Source organism: Triticum dicoccoides, chromosome 6B (assembly GCF_002162155.2).
Source record: "Triticum dicoccoides isolate Atlit2015 ecotype Zavitan chromosome 6B, WEW_v2.0, whole genome shotgun sequence".
Taxonomy (NCBI): domain Eukaryota; kingdom Viridiplantae; phylum Streptophyta; class Magnoliopsida; order Poales; family Poaceae; genus Triticum; species Triticum dicoccoides.
This window is the reverse complement of record NC_041391.1, coordinates 28,630,377-28,644,010: the sequence shown is the minus strand read 5'-3', so window position 1 is coordinate 28,644,010 and position 13,634 is coordinate 28,630,377. Positions and strand designations below refer to the sequence as shown.

General features: G+C 46.0%; 1 protein-coding gene across 1 annotated transcript; it reads left to right on the top strand.

Annotated features, from left to right (window-relative positions):
* Nucleotides 1-11,399: 11,399 nt before the first annotated feature.
* On the top strand, nucleotides 11,400-13,275 carry LOC119324824 (probable acyl-activating enzyme 5, peroxisomal). Its single transcript, XM_037598591.1, has one exon. The coding sequence runs from the start codon at nucleotides 11,400-11,402 to the stop codon at nucleotides 13,062-13,064; it is 1,665 nt and encodes a 554-aa protein (XP_037454488.1). The 3' UTR covers nucleotides 13,065-13,275.
* Nucleotides 13,276-13,634: the final 359 nt, after the last annotated feature.

The window sequence follows — 13,634 nt, the reverse complement described above, 5'->3', positions numbered from 1 at the left end:
GATCTCCATCTTCGAAGCACCGTCGTGATCACCATCGTCACCGGCGCGACACCTTGATCTCCATCGTAGCATCGTTGTCGTTACGCCATCTATTGCTTCTACGACTATCGCTACCGCTTAGAGATAAAGTAAAGCAATTACAGGGCGTTTGCATTTCATACAATAAAGCGACAACCATATGGCTCCTGCCAGTTGCCGATAACTTCGGTTACAAAACATGATCATCTCATACAATAAAATATAGCATCACGTCTTGACCATATCACATCACAACATGCCCTGCAAAAACAAGTTAGACGTCCTCTACTTTGTTGTTGCAAATTTTACGTGGCTGCTACGGGCTTTAGCAAGAACCGTTCTTACCTACGCATAAAAACCACAACGATAGTTCGTCAAGTTGGTATTGTTTTAACCTTCGCAAGGACCAGGCGTAGCCACACTCGATTCAGCTAAAGTGAGAGAGACAGACACCCGCCAGCCACCTTTAAGCACGAGTGCTCGCAACGGTGAAACCAGTCTCGCGTAAGCGTACGCGTAATGTCGGTCTGGGCCGCTTCATCTCACAATACCGCCGAACCAAAGTATGACATGCTGGTAAGCAGTTTGACTTGTATCGCCCACAACTCACTTGTGTTCTACTCGTGCATATAACATCAACGCATAAAACGTAGGCTCTGATACCACTGTTGGGGAACGTAGTAATTTCAAAAAAATTCCTACGTACACGCAAGATCATGGTGATGGCATAGCAACGAGAGGGGAGAGTGTTGTCCACGTACTCTCGTAGACCGTAAGCGGAAGCGTTAGCACAACGCGGTTGATGTAGTCGTACGTCTTCACGATCCGACCGATCCAAGCACCGAACATATGGTACCTCCGAGTTCAGCACACGTTCAGCTCGATGACGATCCCCAGGCTCTGATCCAGCAAAGCTTCGGGGATGAGTTCCGTCAGCATGACGGTGTGGTGACGATGATGATGCTCTACCGGCGCAGAGCTTCGCCTAAACTCCGAAACGATATGACCGAGGTGGAATATGGTGGAGGGGGGCACCGCACACGGCTAAGGAACGATCCGTAGATCAACTTGTGTGTCCATGGGGTGCCCCCCCGCCCCCGTATATAAAGGAGCCAGTGGGGAGGAGGCGGCCGGCCAAGGAGGGCGCGCCAAGGGGGGAGTCCTACTCCCACCGGGAGTAGGACTCCCTTCTTTCCTAGTTGGAATAGGAGAAGGGGGGAAAGAGGAGGAAGAGGGGAAGGAAAGGGGGGCGCAGCCCCCCTTCCCTTGTCCTATTCGGACTAGGAAGGGGAGGGGCGCGCGGCCCCCTCCTGCCTCCTTCCCTCTTCTCCCTCGAGGCCCATGTAGGCCCAATAACCCCCCGGGGGGTTCCGGTAACCTCCCGGTACTCCGGTAAAATGCCGATTTCACCCGGAACGATTCCGATGTCCAAATATAGGCTTCCAATATATCGATCTTTATGTCTCGACCATTTCGAGACTCCTCGTTATGTCCGTGATCACATCCGAGACTCCGAACAAACTTCGGTACATCAAAACTTATAAACTCATAATAAAACTGTCATCGTAACATTAAGCGTGCGGACCCTACGGGTTCGAGAACTATGTAGACATGACCTAGAACTATTCTCGGTCAATAACCATTAGCGGAACCTGGATGCCCATATTGGTTCCTACATATTCTACGAAGATCTTTATCGGTCCAACCGCATAACAACATACGTTGTTCCCTTTGTCATCGGTATGTTACTTGCCCAAGATTTGATCGTCAGTATCCAATACCTAGTTCAATCTCGTTACCGGCAAGTCTCTTTACTCGTTCCGTAATGCATCATCCCGTGACCAACTCATTTGGTCACATTGCTTGCAAGGCTTATAATGATGTGCATTACCGAGAGGGCCCAGTGATACCTCTCCGACAATCGGAGTGACAAAACCTAATCTCGAAATATGCCAACTCAACATGTACCTTCGGAGACACCTGTAGTACTCCTTTATAATCACCCAGTTATGTTGTGACGTTTGGTAGTACCCAAAGTGTTCTTCCGGTAAACGGGAGTTGCATAATCTCATAGTTACAGGAACATGTATAAGTCATGAAGAAAGCAATAGCAACATACTAAACGATCAAGTGCTAGGCTAACGGAATGGGTCATGTCAATCACATCATTCTCCTAATGATGCGATCCCATTAATCAAATGACAACACATGTCTATGGTTAGGAAACATAACTATCTTTGATTAATGAGCTAGTCAAGTAGAGGCATACTAGTGACTATATGTTTGTCTATGTATTCACACATGTATCATGTTTCCGGCTAATACAATTCTAGCATGAATAATAAACATTTATCATGAAATAAGGAAATAAATAATAACTTTATTATTGCCTCTAGGGCATATTTCCTTCATTTTTCTCCTTAACAGGGGCTGCCCAATTCTTAGCAACTAATTCTCTAAAGTCTTCCCTCAACGACCACCATTTTTCAAACTTGAAACTGGTGGTTTGAGGTGGACAGTTCAAGCCAGAATCCCACTGTAGTGGGGTGTGGTCATTCCCTACTCTGGGCAGAGCTTGGGAGCTACTTAAAGGGAACAAAGCATCCAGCTCTGTATTGCAGAAAATCCTATCAATTGTAGTCATAACCAAATTACTTTGGTTATTGGCCCAAGTGAATTTCCTGCCTGACATCTTAATCTCTAGGAGACTCCAAATTTCAACCCAGGCATTGAACTTATCACACCAATGGTGATTTATATTGCCATTACTTTTATCCTGTTGATATCTAACCAAATTAAAATCACCCCCAATCAGGGTAGGCTGGTGATCATCTATAAACAAGCTATGGAGCTCAGAGATGAAAGAATCTTTTCCATCGTCATAAGGTGAGCGATACACACTAATCAACCTAAACTTGACCCCACTGGATCTAACAGTGAGGTTACATGAGATAGAGAAGTTTAAAGAGCTCCAATTATTTACTTCATAAATATCTGCATCCACTCCTACTAGGATGCCTCCAGCAGAGCCCTTAGCAGGAAGGTGGTGCCAACCAAAATTCCTATTACTGCTAATAGATTTCAGGAAAGCAGAAGTGAGCTCTTCCTTTTTTGTTTCCTAAAAAGCAACAATACTGGCTTTAGTTTTACTAAGCACCTCTACTATACAAGTTTTCCTCCCTGGGGCAGTTATACCCCTAACATTCCAGAAGAGGCAATTCATCTAAAAAGTGTTTTCTTAGGGTGCTTGCCCCGTCCATACTTTGAAACTTTGGTCCAAATTCCACTATAATCTATTTCATCACATGTGTCCCCTTGACACCCTTCAGGTGTATGAGGAGAGTTTGTGGGTGTATCTAAACTATCAGGTAAAATTGAGACTCTGCTAGACTCCCCAATCAGGGTTGTGCCCCCATGATTGCCATTGGTATTTATTACTCCCAAATCTAATGTTGCATCTTTTTGGATGTCAGCTCTATGGGGCCCCACAGGTCCCTTAGAGTACTTATCAGTCATAGTTATCTCAGCTTTGTTTAGCTCAAGTACATCTACCTCAATACCTAATTTTTGAGCAGTAGCAATAAATTATGGGTCAGAGAAATTAATAAAGGGGTTTTTAAGTAATGTACCTTTATATGTGTCCTTCTCCTTCTCTAGATTTTGTATCTTCTTCTTGTTGAAAACTATCTCCAACATAGTCTTCCCTCCTAGGTCAACTCTGGCACTTTTCCTCTGTGCTTGCACTGGCCCCCATTTACTAGCTTTTTGTGTATCCACTACTTGTTCAGTGATATGTTGGCTGGGGCTGAATATCACTTCCTCTCCATCGTTGGTAATTTCCCCACTTTCCTCTATCAGGTTGTTGTAGATTTCCTCCTCATCATCATCATCCAGTTCCAATGCTTGGAGTAGCTGACAGCTATGTTCATCTACTCCTGAATCTAACACGGATTGCATGAAGGTGGTGGCAGCTTGCTTGGTGTACTGAGAACTATTATTGTTACCCTTATTCATATTTGCTCCAGCAGAGCCATTTTTACTAGCACACCCACCATTGTTGCTTGTCCCCCCAATAACAGAGTTGTCTTTGTCTTTGTTGGTAATAGTGTCATCATCTTTCTCAGTGATGTCATCTAGCAGATCATCACTAAGCTCTTCTTCCACAGGTGGTTCCACTGTGATACCTATCTTGTAGAGTTTTTTACCAATGCCAAAGACCCTGTTGGTTGGTATTTTAGTGTAGTCCTTGCATCCAATCTGAACCCTGACTACCTCAAAAAAGGATTTGAAAATTCCCTGCCAATCAACATCTACCAAAGTGCCCACCACAGAGATGAATTGCTCCAGTACAGACCATTCAGCCCATTTTGGGGCAACTCCTGTCAGCTGCAGCCAGACTGTTTGAAGTTCAGCAAGGTGCTCTAGTTCCCTTTTCCATTCTTCAACATTAACAGTAACTCCTTCCAACTCTGGGAGCCCAAAGTTAGGGTAGCCAGCTACTTGAGCTACTGGAATATGTGGAGGGAACTTCACTAAGTATGTCCAATTATCTAGCTTCCTGACCTGCCAAGGCCAATTGGTCTTATAGATCAAGGAGAAGTTGTGTGCCAGCTCCTCCTTAGTGGCTTGCCCAGCTTCTATGTAAACAATCCCTACATTTTTGCCTGTCCCCAAGTGTTGATCATTGACATCTGGTACCTCAATTTGGAAGAAACCCAAGCCTGTAGCAGCACTGCCCACAAATTTGGCAGTGTTTCTTGGCTTTTTCCTGACTGGGCATTCCTCCACTTTGTGGTTCACCATTTTGCAAATGAAGCATGCTGGGGCTTGTTGGCATTGAGTTTTGTGGTGTCCAGGCTCACCACAACTGTAGCATATCACATCTGCATACTCTTTTGGTGTCTCTTTGTTCTTGTACACTGTCTCGCTCTTGTTGGTAGGCTTGCCATTCCTTTGCTGATTTCCTGTATTGTTGCTTTTCCCCCCTTCAATCTGCTGATTACTCATCACACCAGACCCTTGTGAATTCTGAGTGTTCTGAGTGCTTCCAAGAGGTTGATTCTGCACAGATCGGCCTCCTACAGGGCCAAGTTGTGTCTGTTGGGGTGGAATTCCTCCTGGAGGCATATTGGACGAATTCCCCCCACTCCAAGCATGGGGATTGTTCCATTGATTCAGAGGGGGAGGGGGGGGGGGAAGAACGGCCCCTGGTACCACGGTGGAGGTGGCCCTCCTTGGAAACCATACCCAAAGGCGAATTGGGGCGGTGGCGGCCCGAATTGAGGATCGAACTGCGGCATCCAAGGGCCTTGGTTGCCCCCTTCCGCGTTGTTGCTCTGGGATATGTCCCCTGATCTCTTCTCACGCCCTTGCCCTCTCCCTCTCCCACGGTCGGCCATAGCTCTGAGTTTGGCAAGATCTGGGGGAGATCCTGCCCACCCACCCTGAGAAATCGAGATGAATCTCACGCTGTGATCAGCCCCTTCCTCGTGTTGGATCTGGGCAGGGTAGCAGTCGGCGGTGGTGAAGCTACGCGTGGGGATGAGATCTCTCCTTATCCACACGAGGACGGGGTGGGATTTTGTAGCTGCGTCCGGGGTAGCAACTTCCTCATTGATCCACAATTGTCCAAAAATTTCACTCAGGCCCTCCTCATCATCTTCTCCTAGCATGCTTTCCACCTCAGCTTTGTTTGACTTTTTTCTCCCCTTTTTCAGCATCTTCACATTCCCCAAATCTAGCAGGCGCTCTGTACCTCCCATGTCGTTGATGAAACATGGGATCTCACCGACGACAATGATCTGCATCATCTGGCGAGCTCGGAAGCGGGCAGCGGCTCTCTTGCTGGTCAGATACCCCAGCAGCGACGGGGACTGGTGTGTAGCTCTATGTAGAGGGGAATCCAAACCTGAGTCCTGCAGATAGTCAGGCACGCATCCTTGGCGAGCCTCTCCGGTCAAATCCCTCGGAGCGTCGTGCAGGCTCAGCGGGATGGCGGCTGGAGGGACTAGAACGCCTTCGATCTCGCCCGCTGCTCCAGATCTGACGAGTTCATCTCTGCACGCGCCCATCTGATGATTTTCTCCGGCGAGGTCGATCTCCCTGTCAGCAGCTGCTCTAATTCCTCCGGTGTAGCCTCTGCACATATCCTGGTGATGAGCTTCTGGATCGAATCGCCCCGCATCGGGCGGCGCATCGCCCTCTTCATGCGCTCTCGATGTCTCGCCTCCAACTCCTCTTCCCTCTCGAGCTCTCGGAGTGTCCTCTCTCGCACCATATGGTGTCCGGCGGAGGGGCTCTCCCTTGCTGTGAGGCTGTGGGTGTGGCGGCGGGAACGGTGAGCGGCGCGGTGAGCGGTGGAGGCGGTGATGGTGGCGGTGGTAGGCGGAGGGGATGAGGCCGGTTGCAGGAGCGCACATTCTAAGCCTCAGTCACACTCAGATCCTAACCGAGGTGGATTTTTCATGCTCGACAACTAAACATGCCATCGTCGGAGCATATAATCTGCCATGAAAAAAGTTTGATTTGTTATGACAAAAAATCTGACGTCAGATTTATAGCGGAGTCAAATTAGGGGACCCCTATAGCTAGTGACATACGCCATAGGGGAGGTCAGTGTGAACGTTTGGTTCTCTACGAGGAATCCCCTCGCAAAGATTTTGGTTCGATGGGAAACCTTCCCCGCACGAACCCCACACCAGTTAGGCCCTCTGCTAGCCTCTTGGCCCAACACCATTCCTTTATCATGATGTACATAAAAAAGACAGTATTAAATTTGACTATAAGTTGAAGTTTTTTTTTGGCCATTTAAAGATCTTGGTGTTAAAAAAATGGTAATCCTAAAAACACGACAAAAACTGCCGACGGCGAGGAAGATATTTCCGATGGGAGTAGCATGTTTGCAACGGCAAGTGCGTATCTGTGGTGAAGGTGGGCGAGGAATGGGCTGGCCCAGTTGCACCTTTCGTGTGTTTTGAATTTCGTTTGTTTGTTTTCTTATTAGTCCTTTCGTCAGTTTTGCTTTTTCTTTTTCTTTTTCCCTTTTTTTTTTATTTTCAAAGACATATAAAATATATATTTAAGAACACTTAAGGTTGAAGACAAGTTTGTGCTATGCTAAAAAATGTTGGTGCAAGTTTAAAAAATTGTTGAGAGCATTTGGAAAAAATCAAGACGTATTTGAAAAACAATTAAGACATATTCGAACAACAAATGTTAGAAAAATGCTAATCATCCATTTAAAAATGTTAAATGTTTATAAAAAAATTATATATATGTATATGCCATATGTACAACATGTATGATAAAAAATAGACATCAAAATGTAGATATAAAAAAACGTTAATTATGTAATTACAAAATGTTAGATGTGTATAAAATGTTCAGATGTATACAAAAAAAGGTAGAGCATGTACTAAAATATTTAACATATAAATATAAATTTTATAAAATGTTGATCATGTAAATAAAATGGTAAAAATGTATTTACAGAATGTTAAATGTGTATACAAAATGTATTATAAGTATAGGAAAAATGTAGAACATGAATCAGAAAACTGAACATAAAAAAATGTAGTAAATTATTGATCATGTATAAAATGTTAATGATACATTTAAAAATATTAAATGTCTATAAGAAAATATTCCAGATGTAAACGTAAAATTTAGAACATGTTTTTATAAAAATGAACATAAAATCATAAGTTTATATAAAAATGTTGATCACGTAAAAAAATGTTAATCATATATCTGAAAAAAATTAAAAATGTATGAAAAATGTTCCTAATATATAAGAAATGTACAATTTGTATGAAAAAGTAGTCATCAAACATACTTTTTCTAAAATTTTAATCATGTATTTAAAAATGTTAATTTGTATACAAAAGAGTTCCTGATGTACACGAAAAAATATACAAATATGTACGCAAAATGTAGACACGTGTTGAAGAATAAAAAAGAAAACTGAAGAAAGATGATGAAAACAGAAGAAACGGAAGAAAGAAACAAAGATAAAAAACCCAATGATGAACAAGAAGGAAACAAAGAAAACAAACAAACAAAGAAAAGCAAATAAAACCAGTGAAACCCCCCAAAAATCACTAAAACCGTGAAAAAAAAAAGAAGAACACTGATGAAAAAACAAAGAAAAACAGAAAACAGGAAAGAACTAGTGAGGAAACCGAGAAAACTGGAGAGGAAACAAAGAGCCAATAGGAAAGAAGAAGAAAAAAAAAGAGAAAAATCACAGCGAGCACACAACCAGGAAACCGAGAAAACTGGAGAGGAAACAAAGAACCAACAGGAAAATGAAGCAAAGAAACAAAGAAAAACCATAGTGAGCACACAACCAGCGAACGAACGCGCGTGAAACAAGTGGGTCGGCCCAGTATTGTACGCACGCAGGAAAGTCCTCAGCGACACGGAACGTAGCCTTGCTATAAGCGATATATAGATCTTGTGGGTGAAGGTCGTTAGTGAGCGGTGTGTGGACTCTATTGGTCTGAGGTTTTGGTCTTTTATGGACGTCCATCTTTTTTTTCCAAGTTTCAGATTCGAAGCCCCAGGATTTTTTTTTTGGATACCCCAATGGTTGGCTGACGGACGCCGTGAGGTCAGCGTGAACATTTGGTTCTCTATATGAGGAACCTTCTCATGAATGATTTGGTTCGCTAGGAAACCTTCCCCGCATGAACCCCGCGCTAGTTAGACAGCTTCTCGGCCCAACACCATTCTCTTTTACACAGAAAAAAAGAGTGTAAACAAGATTTGCCATTATTTGTCTATAAGTTGAAGTTTTTTTTGGCCATTTCAAGTCCAGGTACTAAAAAATTGCCATCTTAAAAACACAATTTCTTTTGCCATATTATATGGCATAGCAATGGTGTCTATTAAAGTAAAAACTACTCGCATAACAATTTTTTAAATTTTAGAAAATGATTCCAATGCAATTTTTAAATTTTGTAAACATAATTTTGGTTTTGGTCAATCTTGTTCAACTAGATAGGTATCTTATGTTGTGAAATTTATTGGGATCCGAAGATGTTTGGGACATTCATAATGTCAGGGAGTGCAATTTTGATGTACTGTGAAGTCCCGCGTATAATTCTTTGGTCCTATGCCAAGTAGTTTATCAACCATGGACATTTTGTCTCGCGACTCCATCCCTCCTATACGTGTGGTGGTTAGGGCACTTGTTCGCTCAAGCTATGTCGTGAACCGTCGATCCACATCCCCTCTCTCTACCGTTTAGGCCATGGGTGGTAGGGAGGGCAATACCAATGCCTTGGCCCTGACTAATAGTTTAGTTTAGGATTTCTTCCTCACAGGAACAACACCTCATCTTCAAGATATGGTCCTCTAGGCTCCGATCCTCCTCGATTTTCATCCGTCAGGACAGAGTCGACAAAGCTTATGTGTAGATTTCGGCTCTCTCGTTAGGGCGACAAGGTTAGGGTCTCTAGCCATGTGTGCGTGGTGGAGAGCTTTGGTGTCAGGTGCTTCAAGGGTTCAATGGCGACGATTGCGGTTATGGGGCGCTCATCCTAAGAGGCACGTGCACGAAGAATTCTTGTTTGTCATTGGCAACAGTGGTCCATTGATGGTGGTCTAAGGTTCTCGATGTAATTTTTGTTATGTTCTTGGGTTGCTTGTATGAATCTTATAACATACTAGAGGATACTCCACGCGTTGCTGCGGGAATTGGTTGATGAAAATTTGGGTTGCTAACATGAGAACCAAAATTTAAAATACATATGACTTACTATATTTGATTATGTGTAATTGTAACAATATTTATGGAATATGAGTAGAATAACTAAATGAAAACATTTTCCCGTGCATGGTTGAATGTTGTGGTGGGTCTTTTCCCATGCATGATTGCATGTTGAGGTGAGCCTTATCCTGTCCATAATTGTATGGTGAGGTGGCATGCTTTCATGTTGAGATAAATAAGTTAATGAGGATGAGTCTTAGGTATATATAGGATTTGATCCTTTCATTATTATTTTTGTTCATGATAGTTTATATGTAAGTTGATTGAATTTGCAATTGGGTAGGTCAATTTGTGGGAGAAGGAACGGTTGGAGGAGGGAAAAAGCTAAAGGAAGAAGAAAGAAAGAAAGAAAGACGGTTGTTGGATCCGAATCTAATGGCCTAGAACATTGACTTATCCAAATCAAAATGTGAGGCGACTTAAGTATAAGATAAAGATACATAACAAATTATCCAAGATGTTCCTCTTTTTTCTTAAAATAATCAGATAGTATATTATAAAATTTCATCAGAAGTAGAATGCATGTCATACATAATAAAAAATTCATCGAGGTCTCTAGACCACTGATGCGCCGCTCCCTACCATAGCCGGTTTGATCTTGTCGATGACAGACGAAAATTCTTCGTGCAAGTGCTCCTAAGGACCAACGCGTTGAGGCCGGAGTTGTCGCCGTTGAAACCTTGAATAGATCTGAAGCAACTGATATCAAATCTCGCCATCGTGGGAAAAGTCTATTTTTGCCGCCCCAAGAAGACAACATGAATCTACGCTGATGGTCTATCGACTATGTACAAAAGGAGAAAACCCAGGAGGATCGGAGTCTGGAAGACAAACTTAAACAAGAAGTGCCATGATCTGCTCGAGCACCTGCAAGGACTAACAAAGACTAGCCTAAACTACTAGCCGGAGCAAAAGCGTTGGAATTCCTCTCCCCGTCACCTGCTGCCGGAGCGGCAGACAGAGGGGAGGTGAATCCACGGGCTGATTTGGGAAAGCATGTAGGGGAACCACCGATGGAAAAGGGAGAAAACGCTTTGATTGTTCATAGAAATTCTATTTGTTTTGTAAGATGTTGCTCTTGCTTGCGCATGTGCACTGCAGGGGCCACCGAGAATGACGTTTTGGCTCCCAGGAGCGCTCGCTCCCGCGTGAATAGTAAACAAAAAAGTAAATGTTTAATTTTTTTTAATAAATGTTCGTGTTAGTGTCTGAAGCATCCTTAAAAAAATTCATGTGAAACAGAGGCAATGGTGTTTCGCTGGTGAAAAAAAGCAAATTTAGGGTGACATTTCGGGGTAACATTTGGTGTTTTTTTTGTTTTTTTTTGCACAGGGCAAAATATTTAATTTTTTTGCCTACAAATTGGCACGTAGATTTGGATGTGACAAAGAACACATAATTTTTTTAGAATTCTTTTGGCATTTTAAAAGATATTTTCGCGCGCATGAGCACGCATTCCCAGAAAGCACCATTGGATTTCCGAGGGGCCACCCTGCTAGTTCAAAAGATGACAATGTTGTGGCAGTCTTTCCATTGATTGGCATCCCATCTGCCGAACCGTTCTATAAATCCTACCTCAAAGGTCCGAGATTCCAAAGCAAGCCAAGCCATGGAGAAGCTGGGAATGAACCCCGTCAACGCGTGCCCGCTCACGCCGCTGGGGTTTCTGGAGCGTGCGGCCACCGCTTTCGGCGGCTGCCGGTCCGTCGTCTACCATGACGCCGTCTGGACCTGGAGCCAGACCTTCCGACGCTGCCTCCGCCTCGCCTCCGCGCTCGTGTCGCTGGGCGTCTCCCGCGGCGACGTGGTCTCGGCGCTCCTACCCAACGTGCCGGCCATGTACGAGATGCACTTCGGCGTGCCCATGAGCGGCGCCGTGCTCAACACCATCAACACGAGCCTCGACGCGGCCACAGTGGCCGTCCTGCTCGGCCACAGTGCCAAGATCGTCTTCGCTGATCCGGCGTTCCTGCCGCTCCTCACCGACGCGCTCCACCTTCTGCCGCCAGGGGGCCAACCTGCGCCGCGTGTCATCCTCGTCGAGGACCCCTACTATGAGAAGGAGCGTGCGAACGATGAGGTGGCAGTACTCACCACGTACGAGATGCTTCTCGAGAAGGGAGACCCGGAGTTCGCCTGGGTCCGGCCGGCGACCGAGTGGGATCCCATGATCCTCAACTACACCTCAGGCACGACGTCGGCGCCCAAAGGGGTGGTCAACTGCCACCGCGGGATTTTCTTGATCACCGTCAACTCGCTCATTGACTGGGCGGTGCCCGCTCGACCGACGTTCCTGTGGACGCTGCCCATGTTCCACGCCAACGGGTCAAGCTTCCCCTGGGGGATGGCCATGGTGGGCGGCACCAACGTCTGCCTCCGCCGTGTCGACGCCGTCGAGGTCTACGCCACCATCGCTCGCAACGACGTCACCCACCTCTGCGCCTCGCCGATGGTGCTCAACGTGCTGGCCAACGCACCCGAGGGCGTGCGGAGGCTCCTAACAGCAGGGAAGGTGCGTGTCCTGACGGGCGGCGCGCAGCTGCCGGCCGCCGTGCTGGAGCTGGCTGAGGCCGTCGGCTTCCAGGTCAGCCACGGGTACGGGCTGAGCGAGACCGGGGGGCTGGTGGTGTCGTGCGTGTGGAAAGACGAGTGGAACAAGCTGCCGGCGCCCGAGCGAGCGCGGCTCAAGACGAGGCAGGGCGTGCGCACACCGGTGATGGCCGAGGTGGCCATCCTCGACAGCGAAACGGGCCGCAGCGTGCCCCACGACGGATCCACAATGGGCGAGATCGTGCTCAGCGGTAGCTGCGTCATGCTGGGGTACCTCAACGACGACAAGGCGACCCAGGCGGCGATCCGAGACGACGGGTGGTTCCACACGGGGGACATCGGGGTCATGCACCCGGACGGCTACCTGGAGATCCGTGACCGCTCCAAGGACGTGATCGTGAGTGGCGGGGACACCATCAGCAGCATGGAGGTGGAGTCAGCGCTGTACGGTCACCCGGCGGTGAACGAGGCCGCGGTGGTGGCCCGGCTAGACGAGGTGTTAGGGGAGGCACCATGTGCGTTCGTGAGCCTCAAGGAAGCTTGCACCGTGACCGCGGACGAGCTGATCGCATGGAGCCGGGAGCGCATGCCGCACTTCATGGTGCCCAAGACCGTGGTCTTCCGTGCCGAGCTGCCCAAGACATCCACCGGAAAGATGAAGAAGTACGTGCTCCGCGACCTCGCCAGCGGGATGGGACCCACACGCGGCAGCTCCGGGGTGTAGGTCTATGTTCTTGCTCCCCTGCAGGGAGGGGCAGACAAAGTCCTCTAGACCCTCACTGCTGATCAGAAATTTTCTATGGGATCCCTATATAGAAAATTGATAGCTGTTGGGATGAAATTCCCACAGAAATACTTGTGGAAGACCAAGGTATCTGCAAAACTGAAAGTGTTTTTATGGTTGATTAATAAAAAAAGCATCCTAACTAGAGATGTGCTGCTTAAAAAAGGCTGGAAGGGGGAGAAAAGATGTGTCTTGTGTGGGAAAGATGAATCAATTGATCATTTATTCTTCTCTTGCTCTGTTGCTTCGTTGTTATGGAGTTTGGTCAGATGTGTGTGTGGGTTGAAAACTGTTCCATCTAGTGTAAAAGATTGTTTTGGGGACTGGATTAGGAAATTTAATAAAGATGATAAGAAACTGGTGCTGGTGGGGATTTCAGCCCTGCTTTGGTCAATCTGAAAAAGCAGAAATGCAATTGTCTTTGAAAATAAAAGGATAAATGATCCTTTATATGTTGTCAAGCTAATGTGCAGGTGGTTAATTGACCGGTCTATTATGCAGATAAAGGAG